The 20387-nt window shown below is 40.5% G+C and overlaps 1 protein-coding gene across 3 annotated transcripts; it reads right to left on the reverse strand.

The window, feature by feature from the left end:
- Positions 1-2516: 2516 nt before the first annotated feature.
- ZWINT (ZW10 interacting kinetochore protein) lies at positions 2517-6323 on the reverse strand. Of its 3 annotated transcripts, XM_066348688.1 has the most exons (9): positions 6197-6323; positions 5294-5384; positions 5004-5127; positions 4678-4844; positions 4475-4531; positions 3631-3773; positions 3375-3552; positions 3215-3291; positions 2518-2979 (listed from the first exon to the last, which is right to left on the reverse strand). In XM_066348688.1, the coding sequence occupies exons 1-8, from the start codon at positions 6235-6237 to the stop codon at positions 3250-3252; spliced, it is 843 nt and encodes a 280-aa protein (XP_066204785.1). In that variant the 5' UTR covers positions 6238-6323; the 3' UTR covers positions 2518-2979; positions 3215-3249. The 3 variants fall into 3 exon arrangements, with proteins under 3 accessions (XP_066204787.1, XP_066204785.1, XP_066204786.1); XM_066348690.1 differs by lacking the exon at positions 3215-3291 and having other exon boundaries at positions 2517-2979; XM_066348689.1 differs by lacking the exons at positions 2518-2979; positions 3215-3291 and having other exon boundaries at positions 3339-3552.
- Between the last annotated feature and the right edge of the window lie 14064 nt (positions 6324-20387).

The following is a 20387-nucleotide window of genomic DNA, read 5'->3' on the forward strand; positions in this document are numbered from 1 at the left end:
GCTACAGTCCAGTCACAATGGCCTCATCTCACTCTAAAGGAGGGTAGGAAATGTAGATTAGCTTTATGAGTTTGGTGAACAACCAGTAATTTGGACAATTAATCTCTTCACAGATAAGAATTTTTTATTTCCTTAGATTTTTGTGTGGTAACAAAATATATTCTCATCTTACTCAATTCTGCCTGCTTTCCAGAACTGTGTGTATGTATGCATACATGTATGAGGCCAGGAAATTATCAGATATTATAAATGAATGAACCAGAATAAACATACAATAGCAGATAACAAAAGACAATCTTTGAATATTTGAAAATGGACATCTGAAAACATGAAATCAAGGATAAGATTAAGACACCAAAAAAATCCACAAAAAACAAAAACAAACAAAACAAATACATTAGGCCATCCTAAAATAGGATGCAAATATTAAAATTAGTGAAAATTTCATACGAATAACCTTGTTAGAAGTGAAAAATTCTAGAAAAATATGACAGTACCTAGAAAATGTGAAGTTCAAACTAGAATAAGCAATAGAATGTTCCACCATAAAGCAAAATTACTGTTTAAAAGGGAAACATTATTCTTACAGAAAATATAAAAGTTTTTCTATTTGTTTAATGAAGTAAGTTTAACCTTCCCTTTCTTATCTAAGAGAACGTTTCTTCTCATGAAGACAGAGCATGTGTCTTAATGGTGGTGATTCACTGGTTAGTCTCTATCGCCCTGTAATCTTCACTGGTTTCTGTGTCCCTCATTTGGATAGAAGAGAGGAAGAGAAAATCTTTGGTGTATAGCAGACCTTTGCAGCAGTCACTGTGGACTCTAGTCTCTACGTCTGTGTGTAAGAGATCACAATTTCCCAAGGGTAGGTTCCCTTCTTGCTCATGTCTATCTATGCAAGTGTTAATGAACAACGAAAAGGATAGTCTTTAGGGGAATTTAGGAGGAAACAGGCCCTGGCTAGATAGCTCGGTTGGTCAGAGCATCATCCCGAAGCACTAAGGTTACCAGTTCCATCCCCATTAGGGCACATACAGGAACAGATTGATAGTCCTGTCTCTCTTTTCCCCTCTCTATAAAATCAATAAAACCTTAAAAAACAAAAACAAAAAAACCCCTGAAAGTGGAAATATGGCTTACACCTAAAAATATATCCTAATTCCTGAGTTTGTCAGTCAAGATACTTCAGCCCAACTCAGGGCTCCAGCCACACCAGCAATTCAGAGGATTTGAACAAAACTGATATGCAAGCCTCCACTCCTCTTTGGCATCCCTGTGAACTGACTCATTCCGAACTCCTTGATAGAAATTTGGTTCCCAGCTGTTTTGCAGACCTCTAAATTTGATTACTGTAATTTTCCAATCTTCTGGCTTAGAATACCTCAGGATATTATCCTTGACCAGTTTGGTGATCTCCATGGGAGTCTTCCTTCCCCTGCTGGTTTTCTGTCAGCTACAATAAGTACAAGAACGAGAAACTCCACACCCTCCCAAACCATACCCCAGTGTCCTTCGGGAGACACTCCTTTCCCAGGGTGGACAGTCTTGCATTCTCCTCTGTACTGCAAAAATTTCAAGGTATCATACATGAGAAAGAAAAAGGAGCCAGACTGTAGGGCTGGGGAGCCTACCCAGTAGGAAGAGAGGGAAGGACGGTACTGAGTATTTGGGGTGCAGGACTGCAGCAGGGACCACGTGGGAGGGGGAGGGATGTATAGACCGAGGAAGGCTCTGGGTATTTGGGGGCTCCCTAAAGGAGTACCCTTAATCTTCCCTTGGTCAGGCATGATGAAGGCCCACAAAAACCTCTGATATTGGTTCTATTTCATACATAAGAAATGAGGCTAGCACATTTAGAAGAACAATATGATCGAAACGTAGGGACTCCTCAGAAAAGCAAAGCAAACCATCATCACTGTGCACAGGGATCTCAACTGCCCCCTGAGAGAAGGCATCTCAGGCAGAAAGAGAAGAGGGACCAATTTTTCCTGAAACACTCTCTCACCAAAACAAAGGGCCTCATGTCTCTTTCTCAAAGGGATGGTAGGTCTTTCTCAAACATATGGAAGCTGAGTATGCCAGTAGCTTTCTCTTAGATAGCAGTTCCCACACACCCAGTCATAAATGCATTTTCTCTCACACACAGCAGTGCCCCACAATATCCACAAACCCAGCAAGATACACAGAGGAACACAGAGTGAAAGCAACAAAGACAATAATATCGTAATAACTATGTATGGGGCCAGATGGGTACTTGAAATATCGAGTGACCACTCTGTAAAAGTACCTGATTGTCTAACCGTTATGGTGTACATCTGACACTAATACAAGATAATACTGAATGTAAACTATAATTGAAAAACAACAACAAAACATAGATAAGAGAACACACACGGAAGTTCTAACACACCGACACAGGCGCGTACAGACGGATATTCTCCTGTATAGTCTCTTCGTACTGCTCCTTATTGTGTTACTGTTTTAATTTGCTACCCTGCTTTCCCACACTCTGAAATCATCTTATCAACCTGTTTACTTGTTCATGTTCATTGGGTTCCACAGGGCCAGGGACTGGGAGCTCTAGTTCAGAGCAACAGGCCTGGCCATAGCAGGGCATCAATAAACATTAAAATCAGTGATTGAATTATCTTCCCATATCTAACCACCTACATAACGCATTCTCCTCCTTCACAAATTAAGGTCACCATGTTTGCATCATATCGATTTAGGCAAGCAACTCCTGAGGCCCCAAGCCAGGGTCCCCTATCCATCCACACCCTCTAAATTCACAAGAGTCAAGAGTCCCAGCACCTGTCATGTTATTGGCCTCTGAATGTGGCTCTTCCCAGCAACATTTGAAGATAAACAGACAAATAGGCAACTGAGGGAACTCCAAGGCTTTTAATCAAAAGAATCCAGAGCCGACCCCCAGCTCGGTCATGGTCAGAAATCAGGCTGTATTCAGAAGTCCACATGCACCTACAATGAGGGCAGGGCAGGGGTGTGGGGAAGAGTAAGAGAGAAGTTAGACCAGGGTAAGCTGGGCATGCGGATGAGGTGCTAAGCTTCAACCATAAGATAAACTCCTTGCTCCTCCCCACTTTCCACAACACCACGAACAGGGGAACTCATACAGACCGGCAGACCAGAGGCCCTCGCTCCGCCACTCCTGCGTCCAATAACACAAAGGCCCTGGGTTGGAGTCTTAACTAACCTAAGATCCTTTCCCATGTTGCTGCTCCCAGGAAGTCATGGCAACCTTGCAATCCCAGCAGCTTGTAGGCTGTCAGCCTTGGGGAGACTTGGTATTACTGGGTAAGGCCCAACTCCCAGCTTCTCTATCTCTCTGCCCATCCGTCCCATCTCTTACTCACCTTGAAGGACACAGCCCCGTCTCTTTCCGTGGTTTCTCCTGTGTTCAGCTCTTGGGGCTGGCTGAGCTGCTGGGATTCATACTCAGGACCATCAGAATCTTGTGGTAGCTCTGCCTCTGCTTCAGGGAATTGCAGCTTACTCTGCAGGGTGTATAGCAGTTGAAGGAAAGTCTGGTGCCTGGAAAAAAAGAAGTGGGTGTGAAGGGAGGAACCCAGCTGGACCACCTTGGACCTGCACCCATGCTCCCAGTCTCACCTCTGCAGCTTGTCCTGTTCCTGCCCCACTTGCTGCTTCAGGGTTCCCAGTTCCTGATGCAGCCGCTCAAGCTCCTTCTGAGTTCCTGTCTGACGCTCCCTCATCTCTGCAGAAACTTTTACCAGATGCTGTAGCTGCTTCTCCTACCAGGAGTGAGAATGCAGATATGCTCATCAGATGCTGAGGTAGAGCCGCTGTCCTAACCTCCTCAGCCAGTATGGCACAGATGATGATAACACTCACTTAGTATACTATGTGCCAGATACATTTTAAGCATTTGCTGTATTAACTGCTTAATCATCCTTTTTATTTTCTGTGTGTGTGTGTGTGAAAGACAGAGAGAGGGACAGACAGACAGAAAGGGAGATAGATGAGAAGCATCAGTTCTTTGTTGCGGCACCTTAGTCGTTCAATGATGGTTTTCTCATATGTGCCTTGACTGGAGGGCTACAACAGACCGAGTGACCCCTTGCTCAAGCCAGTGACTTTGGGTTCACGATGGCGACCTCGGGTTTTCGAACCTGGGTCCTCTGCATCCCAGTCCGAAACTCTATCCACTGCGTCACCATCTGGTCAGGCTTAACTGCTTAATCATCTTAATAGCTTTTTAGGACAGGTGCTAACATTGATTGTCTCCATTCACTGAAGAAGAAACAGAAGCACAGAAAGTCAGGTGAATGCCCAAGGACATACACTGGTAAGTAGTGATGTCAGGATTCAAATCCATGTAGGTACCTGTACACACTATAATACCTCAGAGAAAGAAGAGAGATGAAGGTTTCCAGGCAGAGGACTTAGTAGCATGATGGTATAAAGGGATATTTTCCTAGGGGCATGGACCAACCTGTTGCAGTTTCCACTGCTTCTGGGCTGTTCTGAGTTTCTCCATGGCCACTTGCTTCTGCAGGTAAGCAAAGAGGTGAGACAAGGAGAGGAGTGTATTTTTCTGGTTGCCTTTTGGGATATGGCAAGTGGCTCCAACCTAGCTTGCTAACCCTTTCCCTCCACCTCCCTGAATGTCCTTCCCTCCCTTCACCCTGGGTGCACCTTGGCCTGGAGCTGGTCAAGGGCCTTCTGGAGCTGTGCCTGCTTCCTTTGGGCCTCCTCCATCTTGGGCAGGGCCTGGGTCAGGGCTCCTGTGATGGCCTCCACATGTTCTTGGTAGGCAGCCTTCAGCTCTTTCCATTGCTCCTTGGCTGCAAGTGCCTTCTGTCCTGAGATGAGCCACCAGAATGAGGACTTGAGTGAATGTTGGCTTGCTAGCCTGAAATACTGGGGTCTAAGTCTTTCTACCAGCTATACAGCTGAATTGACTGACATGTTCCATCCTTCCCCACTCAGGGCAGCCCCATCCCAACCCCCTAACTACTCACGGCTGGTGTTTTCAGAAGCCAAAGGGCTCATGCCCTGAACAATGTCCTCCTGAGCCAAAAAGTTCTGCAGGAAGTCTACTAATTGAAGCTGGCTGCAGAGCAGCTTGTCTTTCTTTCGGGAATCCTGTACAGAGGGAGGGAAAAGGCAGGGAGCATCCTTACCTCCCTGTAGTATAGGCCAATGAGACTGCCTTCCAATCTGCTTACCATCAACACTGCCCAGTGTCTCAACAGAAGGACCCAGGAGCAGTCCCTGGCTTATGTAAAGTTGGCTACCACCTTGAACATACCATCACAAACTCAGCCAGGATCTGTCCAGGCAGTTCTGTCCCCTCCTGCAAGCCTTTAGGCTCCAGGATGTCTGCCAGCTCGGCCAGGGCCCTGAAGGGGCAAGAAAACAGGGAAAATGCAGACTGCTGGGGTGCCAGTTCTGGACAACTTTTGTATAGATGCACATACATAAATTCACGTATCAATGCGGAGAGTCTTGCCCTGAGCAGTATCTACACAAAGGCCTAAAGGGCCATCTGGGACCTGGAACGGTGTGTATATGGAAGGCATATGGAGGTAATAAGTACCACGAGAAAAAATAAGCAGGGCAAGGGGAATAAGGAATGCGAGGTGGGGAGTGTCTCACTAATGAGAAACCATTTCAGTAAAGGGAAATGTACAGGGAAAGAGAAAGGGGGAAATATGGGAAAAACTGATAGGCGGTGGGGTGCCACTAACCTTGGGGTAGAACCTCAGAATATTTGGGGAGGGGCTCACCTACATCTAGGTTCTCTGTGTTCTTCCTTGTTAGGGGCTGGAGCGGTCAAAGGCAGGAATCGAGATAAAATAATTCCATGCGACAGTGTGGTGGGTCGGGGGTCGGGTGGGACAGAAATGAAATGGTCCCTCAGGATGTCTCCTGAGGTTGGAAGTATCCCGTTAGGATGTGCCATCCGCGAAGAAACGGGAAGGTGGACTGGGTGAAGCCGTGCCCTTTCGGGACACCCCCCCGAGAGGTGTGTAGACAGGGGAAGTGCGTCAGGCCGGGCTCCCGAAAAGAGACAGGGCAGCTCAAGAACCTGAGACTGGTCTGCGGTCAGGGTCACTACACCGCGGGGTCGAATTCAGGGAATGTCAATTGTACTCAGAGACCCACAAGGTCCAGCCCGGCCCGCCCCTGACTGGCACCTGGCGGCACTTACTCTAAGGCTGCAGCCTCCACCTCGGTCTCCATCGACTCCATCCTCTTCCACGCCGTTCCCAGCGCCGTGTTTCCGCTCTACCCTCCTCTAAACCCTCTTTCCTCTTTGGATTCACCGCTGACTGCACACCGGGACCAGCGATTCGTTGCTCGGTGAGTGGGCGGGAATCGAGGACTATCATGCATTCTCATTGGCAGGCGCAGATTCGCGCGTTGGCGCGCCGCACTGTTTGGCGCAGGCGCAGTGATAGCTCATCTAGGCGACCGCGGAGAAGTCCTGCGCTTGCGCGCTAACTCGCAGGCGGTGCTGGAGGCTGGAGTTGACGTGCTAGTTCACTTAGCGGCGTCTGTCTGGGTTCTTCTTACACTGTGTAGAAGGGGAAAGCCTTGCACTGAGTTTAGGGGCAGTTCGGCATTAATTTTATTTTTTTAAAAATCTTCGGTAGAAAAAGAACACTGGATTTATCATCCAAGACTGCATCAATAACGAAGGCCTGTGATCATCTGGAGCCACAGGGAACAGATGATATCAGTTTAAAAAGCTTACTGCTTTAGAGATTTTCCTGGATGCGGTGCAGACAGTGAACCCAAGCACAGCCCAGGGTTTACCTGCGTTTACAAGACTGAGCTGAAACTACGGAGACCAAGACAGGTAACGTTCTCAGCAGCATTTAGGAGAAAGTAGAGAATTGCTCAATGAGAGAACTCAGTTCTGCAGAGTTTTCTCAAGTGTTCAGTTGAGAACTGAGCATCCTGTGTCTAAGGACCCTACCGGACAAGTGTTTTTAAATATCCCTAGAGATGATCTAGGGTCAGAAATAGTGACTGTATCCACCAGTCAGGCTGGAAAATAATCTATAGGGTTTAGGGTAGACAGGTCGTGCCATTGTAGTAGTGAATAATTAGCCATAAACTGGTCACTGCTCTAGAGCCACCTAACAAAATTTAAAAGCAACACCCAAGTAGATAAAACTGTTAACAAGTCATTTAAATATATGACAGACACAAGTTCAAACATATTTGTAGAAACTCAAGAAATAAAGTACAGTTTACAATGCCTGGCATCCAATTAAAAATTACCAAGCTAGCAAAAAAGGGAAGAAAAGAAAACCCATAACAAGGAGAACAATCTGTCGCTGATCAGAACAGAAAAAGATGTTAGAATGAAGAGACCACATTAAAACAGTTTTGGGGGTTTTTTTTGTTTACTTTTTTTTACAGAGACAGAGAGTGAGTCAGAGAGAGGGATAGACAGGGACAGACAGACAGGAATGGGGAGAGATGAGAAGCATCAATCATTAGTTTTTCGTTGCACATTGCGACACCTTAGTTGTTCATTGATTGCTTTCTCATATGTGCCTTGACCGTGGGCCTTCAGCAGACCGAGTAACCCTTTGCTGGAGCCAGTGACCTTGGGTCCAAGCTGCTGAGCTTTTTGCTCAAACCAGATGAGCCCGTGCTCAAGCTGGCGACCTCGAGGTCTCGAACCTGGGTCCTCTGCATCCCAGTCCAACGCTCCCTCCACTGCGCCACCACCTGGTCAGGCTAAAACAGTTTTATAACTATTTCACATGTTCAGAAAGATAAATAGGTTTAGTAAAAAGGATAGGCCCTGGCAGGTTTGCTCAGTGGATAGAGCTTATGCCAGTTTATGGAGGGCACATAAGACAATCAACCATCTCTCTCCCTTTTCCCCTCCCACAGCGTGGATTGATTCAAACATAGCCGCAACTGCTGAGAATAGCTGGGTTGATCCCAGCCAGTCAGCCACAGGCGCTAGCAATAAATAGCTCAGCCCAGAAGGTGGTGGATCCCAGCCCGGCTCATGCAGGAGTCTTTCTCACTATCTCCCCTCCTGTCACTTAATATAATAAATAAATAAACAGGAGAGGTAAGGAGGTGGAGAAAGTCGGATGCTCATGGCCATGTAAAATGGTGCATCTGCTTTGGAAAAGATTTCAACAGTTCCTCAAAATGTTAAACATAGAGTTGCCATATGAATCACAATTTCAGTATTAGGTATTTCTCCAAAAGAAATGAAAATGTGCATATAAAACCTTGTACATACATGTTCATAACACGATTTTTGAGAGCCAAAAAGTAGCAATCACGCAAATACCTATCAGCTAGTAATAGAAAAACAAAATCTGCCTGACCAGGCGGTGGCGCAGTGGATAGAGCATCGGACTGGGACGTGGAGGATCCCAGTTCGAGACCCCGAGGTTGCCAGCTTGAGCGCAGGCTCATCTGGTTTGAGCAAGGCTCACCAGCTTGAGCCCAAGGTCACTGGCTGGAGCAAGGGGTCACTCGGTCTGCTGTAGCCCCATGGTCAAGGCACATATGAGAAATCAATCAATGAACAACTAAGGAGCAGCAACAAAGAATTGATGTTTCTCATCTCTCTCCCTTCCTATCTGTCTGTCCCTCTCTCTAACTCTCTCTCTCTCTCTCTGTCTCTGCCACAAAAAATAAAATAAATTAAAAAAGAAAAAAAAAAAAAGAAAAACAAAATCTATATCTATTCAGTGGATATAGGTTGGGTTTTTTTTTAATTTTTTTAAAAATTTTTATTCATCTTAGAGAGGAGAGGGAGAGACAGAGAGAGAGAGGAGAGACAGAGAGAGAGTAGGAGGGGAGGAGCTGGAAGCATCAACTCCCACATGTGCCTTGACCAGGCAAGCCCAGGGTTTCGAACCGGCAACCTCAGCATTTCCAGGTCGATGCTTTATCCACTGCACCACCACAGGTCAAGCCTGGATATAGGTTTTTTCAGCAATAAAAGAGAATGAGATACTGATAAATGCCATACATAGAACCTTGAAAACATTATGTGAAGTAAAAGGAATCAGTTATGAAAGAGTACATATTGCATGATCCCACTTACATGAAATGTTTGGATTAAGCAAATCTAACAAAAAACAGTGTAGTGACTGCCCAAAACTTTGGAGCTGACAGGATTGAGGGGAAACTGGTAGAGGACTGCAGGTAGAAGTGGGGTTTCATTTGAGGCAGGAATGAAAATGTTTTAAGATTATAGGAAGGTTACACTATTCAAAAAGCCATTCAGTTTTTAATTGGGTCTCAACAAAGCTTTCAAAAAATGTTCTTCAGAGGTTTGAAAATAAAAACCTAAAACTGTAAAGGTGAAAATTACAATGTAACAGGAAATAAGATGTCAGTAATAGCAGATTAAACATGGTATAACAAAAGATAAAAGAAATTAAAGACATAGCCTTAGAAACTAACATGAATCACAAAAGAGTAAAACAAAATAAAAATAACTAAATAACATTGAGCTATGAGACAATTTCTAACAGCCTAATATACTTGTAAATGGAATCCCTGAAGGAGAGGGAAGGAGAGAGGTCAAAAACAAAGTATATAATAGTGACCAAAGATAATGACATTTATGAAAACTGTAAATTCACATTTTAAGAAGATAAACTAGGCCCTGGCTGGTTGGCTCAGTGGTAGAGTGTCGGCCTGGCGTGCGGGAGTCCCGGGTTCAATTCCCGGCCAGGGTACACAAGAGAAGCGCCTGTCTGCTTCTCCACCCCTCCCCCTCTCCTTCCTCACTGTCTCTCTCTTCCCCTCCTGCAGCCAAGGCTCCATTGGAGCAAAGATGGCCCGGGCGCTGAGGATGGCTCTGTGGCCTCCGCCTCAGGCATAGAATGGCTCTGGATACAACAGAGCAACAGCCCAGATGGGCGGAGCATCGCCCCCTGGTGGGCATGCCGGGTGGATCCCGGTCGGGCGCATGCGGGAGTCTGACTGCCTCCCCATTTCCAACTTAAGAAAAATACCAAAAAAAAAAAAAAGAAAAAAGAAAGAAAAAAAAAAGATAAATACCCCAAGCACAATAAACATGAAGAAAACTACATCAAAGCATACTTGGGTCAAAACTATTGACATGCTACACCCAGAGAAACAAAATAAGGTTAGGATTACAATTAAATTCCTGTTGGAAAAATACAAGAGCAGAACAGTGGAGCAATATCTTCAAAAGACCGTTATAATTAATTTTTTTTTTAAAAAGTGACCCTTGATTTTTATATACAGGAAACATTCCTTCCAAAACAAAGGTTAACCAAAGACATTTATATGTACAAAACCTGAAGCAATTTATTATAAGCAAATCTGCACTACAAGAAATATGAGCCCTGGCCAATTTGCTCAGTGGTAGAGCCTGGGCCCAGCGTGCGGAAGTCCGGGTTTCGATTCCGGGCCAGGGCACACAGGAGAAGCGCCCATCTGCTTCTCCACCCCTCCCCCTCTCCTTCCTCTCTGTCTCTCTCTTCTCCTCCCACAGCCAAGGCTCCATTGAAGCAAAGATGCCCTCTGCCTCAGGCGCTGGAGTGGCTCTAGTCACAACAGCGATTCCCCCGATGGGCAGAGCATCGCCCCCTGGTGGGCGTGCCGGGTGGATCCCAGTTGGGCGCATGTGGGAGTGTCTGCCTCCCTGTTTCCAGCTTCAGAAAAATACAAAAAAAAAAAAAAAAAATGAAAGAAGTCTATCAGAAGGAAAATAGCAATTGAATGAAATCCGAATCTATAAAAAGGATGAAAGGTCCCAGAAATGATAACTATGGGTAAATATGTATGTTTTTCTACTTTTTTTTTTAAGAAAAAATAATAAATTGATTTTGTCAACAAAAATAGCAATAATGTGATGTGGGATTTGTAACATGCAAAAGTAAAATGTAGCACAAAGTGGGGGAGAGAAGAAAATAAAAGTAAATTATAGCTTATACAAAAGTGTATATCAGGTGAAAGTAGTCAAAGCTGTATACTATATTCTCTTAAACAATGGTGTCAACACACCCATTGGTGAGTCACTGCCTTTATATAATCTTTCTCTTTTGAATGCAGGTGAAACTGTTACCTTCTATCACTCATTTCTAAGTGAGAAGATAGAACGGTGATATCAGTCTGTAGATTAGGCAAAGGTGGTGACATATTCTTCCCATAAGATCATTTTTTTATGTAATACTCCATAGGAAACTGGAGAGATTTTTCTGCTGGCCTTAAAGACACAGTTGACAGCTGGTAAGAAGATGGGGCCCTCAGTCAAACAGCTACGAGAAGATGAATTCTGCTAATAATCTGAATAAGCTAGCAAGCAGATTGTTTCCTAATTGAGGCTCTGTAAAAGAATACTGCCCAGTTAATATCATTGATTTTAACCTGGTGAGAAAAATGCAAAATCCTGTCCTAAGTAACTGCCTATAATGCTGACCCATGGAAACAGCGAGATAACAAATGTGTATTGTTTTAAGATGCTAACTTTGGCCATTTGTTGTGCAGCATTAGAAGACTAATACAACGAAATTATTAAAATAGCAAAGTAAAGAGTTATAGCTAATAAGCCAATAAAGGAGATAAAATAAAATCTAAATAATACTCAACTAATTCAAAAGAAGGAAGAAAAAAGGATGAAGGGGAAAAGAAGAAATGAGAGGAATGCAAAGCAAATAGCAAAAAGGTAGAGGTTAAGCCCAATTAGATGAATAACTATTAAGTGAAAATGCCTTAGATATACAAAAGATAGAGATTATCAGATTGTATACAAAAGATAAATAATTATATTAAGAAAAACTAAAAAAACACAGATAAAAGTAAAAGAATGAAAACATATACCATGCTAATTAAAAGAATGTAGGAGTGACTATTTTAGTACATATGTACATAAAGGCACACGTAAGAGATGTTGAGGGTTAAGTTCCAGACCACCACCTTAAAGTGAATATCACGATAACGGGAGTCACATGGATTTGTTTTGTTTTCCAGTATATATTATAGTCATGCTTATATTTTAGTCTATTAAGTGTGCCATAACATTATGTCCAAAAAAACAATGTGCATACCTTAATTTCAAAACAGTTTATTGTTAAAAAATACCATTATCTGAGCTTTCAGCAAGTTGTAATCTCTTTATTGGTAGAGGATCTTGCCTTGATCTTGATGAGAATGTAATATCTACAAATCATAATAAATTGAAGCATAGTAAAATAAGGTATACCTATATTTAGAGGGAAAAATATATTACCAGAAATAAAGAAGGTGGTTTCATAATGATGAAGAGATCAATTCATCATGTGATCTTAGTAATCATAAATTTTTATCTACACCTAACAAGAGACCATCAAAATGCATAAATCTAAAAGTGACTGAATTGCAAGGAAAAATAAACAAATCTATAGTTATAGTTAAGATTTCACTAAGCCATTTACAATATTGTTCCACTGCACTTAACAGCAGAATATTCACTTTCCCCATGTACACCAAACAAATATGTGGGTCATAAAATGAATGTTAATATAGAAATGAATAAAACCAAACATACTATGATTTGTTTCTGTAAAGAATCTAAACAATCTTTTTCATATGTTTTGAACATGGTACTGTACTCTAAAGGGCAGTCTTTTTAATTAATTATTTTTTATTCTTTTTTATTCAGTGAGAGGAAGGGAGGCAGAGAGACAGACTCTTGCATCTGCCGCAACTGGGATCTACCCTGCAAACCCCCTACTGGAGGATGCTCTGCCCATCTGGGGTGTTGCTTCATTGCTCAGCAACCAAGCTCTTCCTAGCACCTGAGGCAGAGGCCATAGAGCCATCCTCAGCTCCTGGGACCAATTTACTCCAATCTAGCCATGGCTACAGGAGAGGGGGGAGAAAGAAAGAGAGGGGTGAGAGGGGAAGGGGTGGAGAGCAGATGGGTGCTTCTCTTGTGTGCCTTGACCAGAAATCAAACCTGGGACATCTTTTCCAGCCTGGCTGATGCTATACCACTGAGCGAACCAGCCAGGGCTTAAAATTTTATTTTTAATTTAGTTTTTTCTTAATCTCTATTTAGATTTCTGCTCAAAACATTTTAGATATTAATCAAGCCTTCTTTCACTTCTATTTCTAGATAAAATCTTTATCACAAGTTCACAAAACTTTATGGACTTCTTTTTTTTTTTTTAGTGAAAGAGTAAGAAGGACAGACAGGGACAGACAGACAGGAAAAGAGATGAGAGAGAAGCACCAATTCTTTGTTATGGCCCTTAATTGTTCATTGATTGCTTTCTCATATGTTCCTTGACATTAGGGCTCCAGCAGAGTGAGTGACCCCTTGCTCAAGCCAGTGACCTTGAACTCAAGCCAGTGACCTTTGGGCCTAAGCCAGTGATCATGGGGTCATATCTATGATCCCACACTAAAGCCATCGACCCCATGGTCAAGAAGGTGACTTTTGGGTTTTGAACTTGGGTCCAACAGTATATCCACTGTGCCACTGCCTAGTCAGGTAGCTTTATGGACTTTTTAATACTGGTCATAGCTACATTTTTACATTTGATTGTAGAATTATTTAATTAAAGTATTTCTCCTATTCTAATCAACAAGCTTATTGAGGGCAAGATTTGGATATGATTTTGCTTATAGGTAATAGTAAGCCATTAATAATTTGCTAAATATACATTATGCAAGAGACAGTTTATCGAGTTTTTCCTAGACCATTTAAGAATGCTGGGATTTTTAAATTAATTAATTTATTTATTGTGTTTATATAGATTCTAGTGTCTGGTTTTATCATAAGAATAATAGAATGTTGTTGAAGGTTTCTTGGTAATTAAATGGCAAGTCAGATTTCAGTATAGTATAATTAAATCTGAAATCTGTGTTAAAAAAGAACTCTGGAAAATGGTATTATTCCAGTAGTCTTATTGACAGATGAGAACATTTTTGGATTGTATGATTTAGTTTGGTAAAGTGGCAATGGAGATTAAAAATAACTCAATGTATTTACATGAAATAGTATGTAAGGTTGAGTGGATCTGAATATGTTAGAGTTGCCAAATTATGTATCTAATATGATACAAGATTTTACTGTGCAACTGGATGAATGTGCTTCAGTTTATTCAAACAGCGATTCCTGGGTGAGAATCCAGTTTGAAAATGACAGGGAATAACATGTTTCTGTTGAACTACTGGTTTGAAATGTTTCAGCCATCCAAATAGTTGGGTTTAGAGGTTGGAAGAAGGTCAGAATTGGATATCTTTATTATATGCAGCTTAAGTGTCTGTTTGTCGCCGATAGCTTATTGGTTGCTTGCGTAACTGTACTAGCCAATGGGGTGAAGTTGCCATGGCATTCAAATAGCCCCGCCTTCTGGCATGCCACCTCACAAATTGAGGTTAAAGATTGGAGCAATTATTATGCTGTTAAGAAATCTTAACACCAGAAGGGGTCTTTGTAATGGTACAAGACTAGAGGTTCTCCAATTGAAAAATAATGTCATAATAGCTAAGTCTTTGACTGGCTCCTCTAAAGGTGAAATACATGTCATTCCAATAATTGATTTGGCTCCATCTCAAACAGGGTTGCCGTTTCAATTGAGATGTAGACAATTTCCTGTAAAACTTGCCTTTGCTATGACCATCAATAAGTCTCAGGGCCAAACGCTTAAGCGTGTTGGCATTTTTTACCTGAGCCTGCATTTGGACATGGTCAACTTTATGTTGCCTGTTCAAGAGTTCTTGAAAGAACGAACGTAAAATTAAAAATAATTGATGGTCCTCTGCAAGGCGAGCTTAAAAATGATGGAAAGATCTACACAAGAAATGTTGTGTACAAAGAGATCTTTGACATGTGAATTAACATTTTATTTATTATTTAAATCAACTTTATTTATTGAGCTAGCGGTGGCTCTTAAGAAATGTACCGCCAGTGGTTTCCTTCATTGCACTCTACTTTAAGCAATTAAGCAAGTAGAAGGGGGAAACCCCATGGGGCAGTAAGCAAAGGGGCATCCTCGTTGCCTGCCGTGGGTAATTCAGTTTGAATTAGCAGACACCTTTGCACAAATCGTTTTAATTACAATTTATAATATCTAGAACAGCGGTCATTTTGAATGACCGCCGGGCTTTCCAGTGTGTGTGTGTGTGTGTGTGTGTGTGTGTGTGTGTGTGTGTGTGTATTTGAAAGATGAATTATATAGGCAATTGAAACCAAAAGGATGAATGTCATTCCCTAGGTTGGTAACAGAGTGAAAAAGATTGCTGGAACAAATATAGTTGAGCAACTCTGACATCTTATAGATATAGGGGGAAAGGATGGGCTTTATTTATTCATTTTTTTTTAGAGAGGAGAGAGAGAGGGAGAGAGAAAGACAGAGAGGGAGAGAGAGGAGAGAGACAGAGAGAGAAGGGGGGAGGAGCTGGAAGCATCAACTCCCATATGTGCCTTGACCAGGCAAGCCCAGGGTTTCGAACTGGCGACCTCAGCATTTCCAGGTCCACGCTTTATCCACTGCACCACCACAGGTCAGCAGGATGGGCTTCAAATAAGAGAAAAGTCTACAGTGGTAAGAGAAAAAGCAATCAAATGTTATATGCTATAGATAAGAACAAGAGCATTTCTAAATGAGAGGTAGATCATCATGCTAAATCACACTGAGGTGTCACATAAAATGGAATGGAAATAATTGATTTGATCAAGAACATGGTGATTATTAATATTCTTTTTGATAGATGTTTGATAAAGTTTTTAGAACATAGAATCTAGATTATGTAGAACAAACATAAAGCAGATTATATGCAAACATAAAGCAAAGAAACAGATATGAGTAATACAGAAAGTTCTTAGGAAAATTTAGGCAGAATACACTAGAATACACTCATACTAACTCTCAAATCAGTAGTTTTTCACTAATTAAAGTTTTAATAAGCTCGATTACAGTTTGTATTATGTGCATACATATAATCTAATGAAGAATGCTTTTGCTATGCTTTATATAAATAATTTCCTTGCCTGACTAGTAAGCATCCTTCCTACTTGATGAATCTCAATATTCTACATATATTATACAATGAAAAAAATTAATAATAGCTTTTAAAAGGCACATTTGACTGGAGAAACAAGGATTGAATTTATCAATATCTTAATGTTTGAGGAATTAGGTCTCAATCTACTTAATCATAAATTTCCATGAAAATATTGCCTTTTGAATGAAATATTTCTAAATATATTAAAAGATCTCACTTTACATCTAAATGTAAATATTGTAAGAGAAAACAGGCGACCAAATCATTAAAGGATCAAACAATAAATAGCAAATCAAAATGACATGCTACAAGTTGAGCTTTAATGCTAAGACTTTAAACATCACACTGCATATATTTACCAACTTTGTTTAACCCTCTACTTGGCCCAAATTCAGAATACTGAAAAATTCTAATGGATATTATTATATGTAAATATAAAAAAGTATAACTCTATGTCTGTGTTGTCCAATACAGTAGCCACAAGCCACATATGATAATTTAGATTTAAATTATAGTTAAATAAAATTAAAAATTTAGTTTCTATATCGCATTAATTACATTTTATTTATTTTTTATTGATTGATTGATATTAGAGAGAGACATTGATTTTCTATTCCACTCACTGATGTATTCATTGGTTGAATACATTGATTGTGCCCTGACCAGGGATTGAACCTGCAACCTTAGTGTATCAAGACAATGTTCTTTTTTTTTCCCTTGGGTGACAGAGACAGAGAGAGACAGAGAGAGGGACAGATAGGGACAGACAGACAGGAAGGCAGAGAGATGAGAAGCATCAATTTTTTGTTGCAGCTCCTTAGTCTCTTTAGTTGTTTATTGATTGCTTCTCATATGTGCCTTGACCGGGGAGCTATAGCAGAGTGAGTGACCCCTTGCTCAAGTCAGCAACTTTGGGCTGAAGCCAGCAACTGTGGGATCATGTCTGTGATCCCATGCTCAAGCCTGTGACCCCACGCTCAAGCTGGTGAGACCCTGCTCAAGTCAGATGATCCCACGATCAAGCTGGCCACTTCAGGGCTTTGAACCTGGGTCCTGTGCATCCCAGGTGGACACTCCATCCACTGCACCACCGCCTGGTCAGGCCAGGACAATGTTCTTACCAACAGAGCTCTCAAGCCAGAGTTGTATTAACTACATTTTAATGCTTAGTAGAAGTGTATGTCTAATGGCTACCATATTGGACAATGCAAATTTTAGAACATTTCCATAAACGGGAAGTTCATTTGGACAGTGATGATTCAATAAGCTGTTAGATATGTTAAATATGTACATTCTGTACTTTATGTACCAAACTTTTACAGTTACATTTATTTCAACAATTTTGTAATTTAAAAATTATATTTTCAGTAGAGAATTTTCAAATATATAAATTGTGTGTGTTTATAAATTTAAAGAGTGCTGATTTGCTGCTCATCAAACTCTCATGCCCTCCATAAATTGTATATAGAAATTATGTGATGCTCAATTGTTTTCCTCTATTGCAGAAAATAATAGCACAGCCAGCTAGGAAGTAAAGCAAATTCCCTTAAGCTTAAAATTGACTTGGGGATTAGATTTTCATTTTTAATATGGAAATATCTATTCAGTAATTGAGCAAGTTGAAAATAAAAATTTTAAAAAATATATATTTCTGGAAATAGACAATTCCCTCACTCATTTTGAAACTTTTATTGTGTGGTACATGTGAAATGGTTCTGAAAATAGTGCTTACATTAACATTCAAATGGAGTACCAACTATTTTATTTAGATGCATGAAGTGTTTATGAGGGCAGGATCATCTGAGATTCACAGAGCAGTAAGTAAATATAAGTAATGAGATAAGACATATTTTCACCACTGTCTATAGGAAAAAACTGCCGTTGATACTTTATGAGACGTTAAAAACAACACACAGTGCTTTGGGAACTGATTTCCAATTGCACAGAAATTTGTTTTGTATGTTCAGCTGTATATCCAGATCTTTTCTGCCCAGTGGCAAGATCGTATAAATGAGTCTTGGGAAACCCAATAGATAAAACATTTTGTGCCTAAGGAAGTGATCACCATGCTAATTCTGGTAACCATCTGTCATCATACAAGGTTATGATGATATTATTGACTATATCCCTATGCTTTACATTAATTTTCATGACATTTATTTCATAAGTGAAGTTATAAACTTGAAACTAATGTATATTAACTATATTTTAAAAATAAATTTAGTCACATATGAGTGGGTTGCAATATTGAAAACATACCAAAAATAATTATATATAATTATAGTATTGAAAACAGACCAAAAATAATTTATATATAATTATTTACAAATTATATATAAAATAATATATATACTCATATATGCATATAGTATACATCTATTATGTGTCCATCCATCTCCATTTCTACATATTTTCATATGCATTTATGTGTCTTACACCGTGAACATTAGCTAAAGGTAATATTTTCAAATTCATTAATTTTCTCCTAGAATTTTAACACTAGTCTATTTTCTCTGTAAAATCATTGATTTTTGCTTTCAATGTCACAATTACAGATTACTAAAATGTAATTCGGTTATGATACCTATAAATTTGGAAGCTAAAGTAATCATGATTTACATAACTAAAGTACATAGGCCAGGACCTTTTCTAAGTATTCTTTAAAATATAGTTTTATTCATTATTGTAATCTGTCAAAGATATCTCTTTTCTACCTTAGTAAACATGGGAATGTTTCTATATTTATTTTAGACCATTAACTGATGGATTTCTTTTTCTATATTTAAAATATTCTCAAAGCAAGACTTTGGAATTTATATAATTTAGCCAGCTGAATTTTTTAAAAAGTTATTTTTGTTAATCACTTGTTAACATTGTTTTTTAATAGCATCACAAAGTATATGATGAAAATTTATTTTAAAAGTTGATAAATAATTATTACCTTGGTGTAGGTGTTTTAATGCATTAGGCAAATGTTATATCTGATTGAAATATCTATGTAGTAAGCTAATCATATGGCAGATGGTACAAATAGTTAAGCAAAAAGTGTTCATAGAGCCTGAACAGGCGGTGGCACAGTGAATAGAGCGTCGGACTGGGATGTGGAAGACCCAGGTTTGAGACACCGAGGTTGCCAGCTTGAGTGCAGGCTCATCGGGTTTGAGCAAGGCTCACTAGCTTGTGCCCTAGGTCGCTGGCTTCAGCTAGGAGTCTCTCGGTCTGCTGTAACACCCCCCCCCCCCCCTTCAAGGCACATACTAGAAAAAACAATGAACAACTAAAGTGCTGCAACGAAGAATTGATTCTTCTCATCTCTCTCCCTTTGTATCTGTCTGTCCCTATCTGTTCCTCTGTCTGACTCTGTCTGTCACACACACACAAATTTTATTTTAAAAAAGTGTTCATAGGAACTCAAACTTTCAAAGCAGAAAATATCTTATTTCCCCATGTATAAGATGCATCTTTTTTCGAAAAAATTGGGGTTTAAAAACTGAGTGCATCTTATACATTGTAGATTATTTACTTGTATTAATCACTTTTTTGTGCTTGTTTTTGTGCTCATTGTTGAAGACAGTGATTTATCATCAGAACAGATGAGGACAAGCTAATGGATAGGAGTTTTGACAGTGATGAGGAGTTGTATGAATTTTATGGTGAATAAAACTTGAGTTCAATAACTTTATGTAGTACAATTATTTTCAAATTTCGGGCCCCAAAATTAAGGTGTATCTTATAGATGGGAGCATCTTATAGATGAGGAAATATGGTAAATTTTACTTTTATCAGTCAAGGAATATATCTTTTTATTTTAGTTTTTGTGGGTGTATATGTGTGTGTGTCTAGATGTGTTTTCAGTTTTGTTCTGGGAATGAGGAATTCTCATTGTTAATTTACTTTTTAAAACAGCTTTATTTGGCCCTGGCCGGTTGGCTCAGTGGTAGAGAGTCAGCCCAGCATGTAGCTGTCATGGGTTTGATTCCTGATCAGGGCACAGAGGAGAAGCACCTATCTGCTCTTCACCCCACCCCCTCTCACTTCTCTGTCTCTCCTCCTCCTGCAGCCATGGCTTGATTGGAGTGAGTTGGCCCCAGGCACTGAGGATGGCTCCATGTCCTCTGCCTCAGACACTAAGAAGAGCTCTGTTGCTCAGCAGCAGAGCAATGCTCCAGATGGGCAGAGCATCACCACCTAATGGGTTTGCCAGATGGATCCCAGTCAGGGCGCATGCGAGAGTCTGTCTCTGTATCGCCTCCTCTCACTGAATGATTAAAAAGAAAAAAGAAAAATAAAGAGCTTTATTAAAGTTTGAACAACATATTAATTACAATTTTCAGTTATAAATGTAAAATTCAGTGATTTTATAATATTTATATAATTATACA

The sequence above is a fragment of the Saccopteryx leptura genome, chromosome 9 (assembly GCF_036850995.1).
Source record: "Saccopteryx leptura isolate mSacLep1 chromosome 9, mSacLep1_pri_phased_curated, whole genome shotgun sequence".
NCBI classification, from domain to species: domain Eukaryota; kingdom Metazoa; phylum Chordata; class Mammalia; order Chiroptera; family Emballonuridae; genus Saccopteryx; species Saccopteryx leptura.

Bases quoted from the DNA above. Each gene is read 5' to 3' on its own strand.
- ZWINT (XM_066348688.1), bottom strand. From the start codon at position 6,237: ATGGAGTCGATGGAGACCGAGGTGGAGGCTGCAGCCTTAGA. The intron at 5,385-6,196 runs GTAAGTGCCGCC...TTGCCCCTTCAG, and splicing joins GTGGAGGCTGCAGCCTTAGA to GGCCCTGGCCGAGCTGGCAG. The intron at 3,774-4,474 runs GTTGGTCCATGC...CACTCCTGGTAG, and splicing joins AGCAGTGGAAACTGCAACAG to GAGAAGCAGCTACAGCATCT.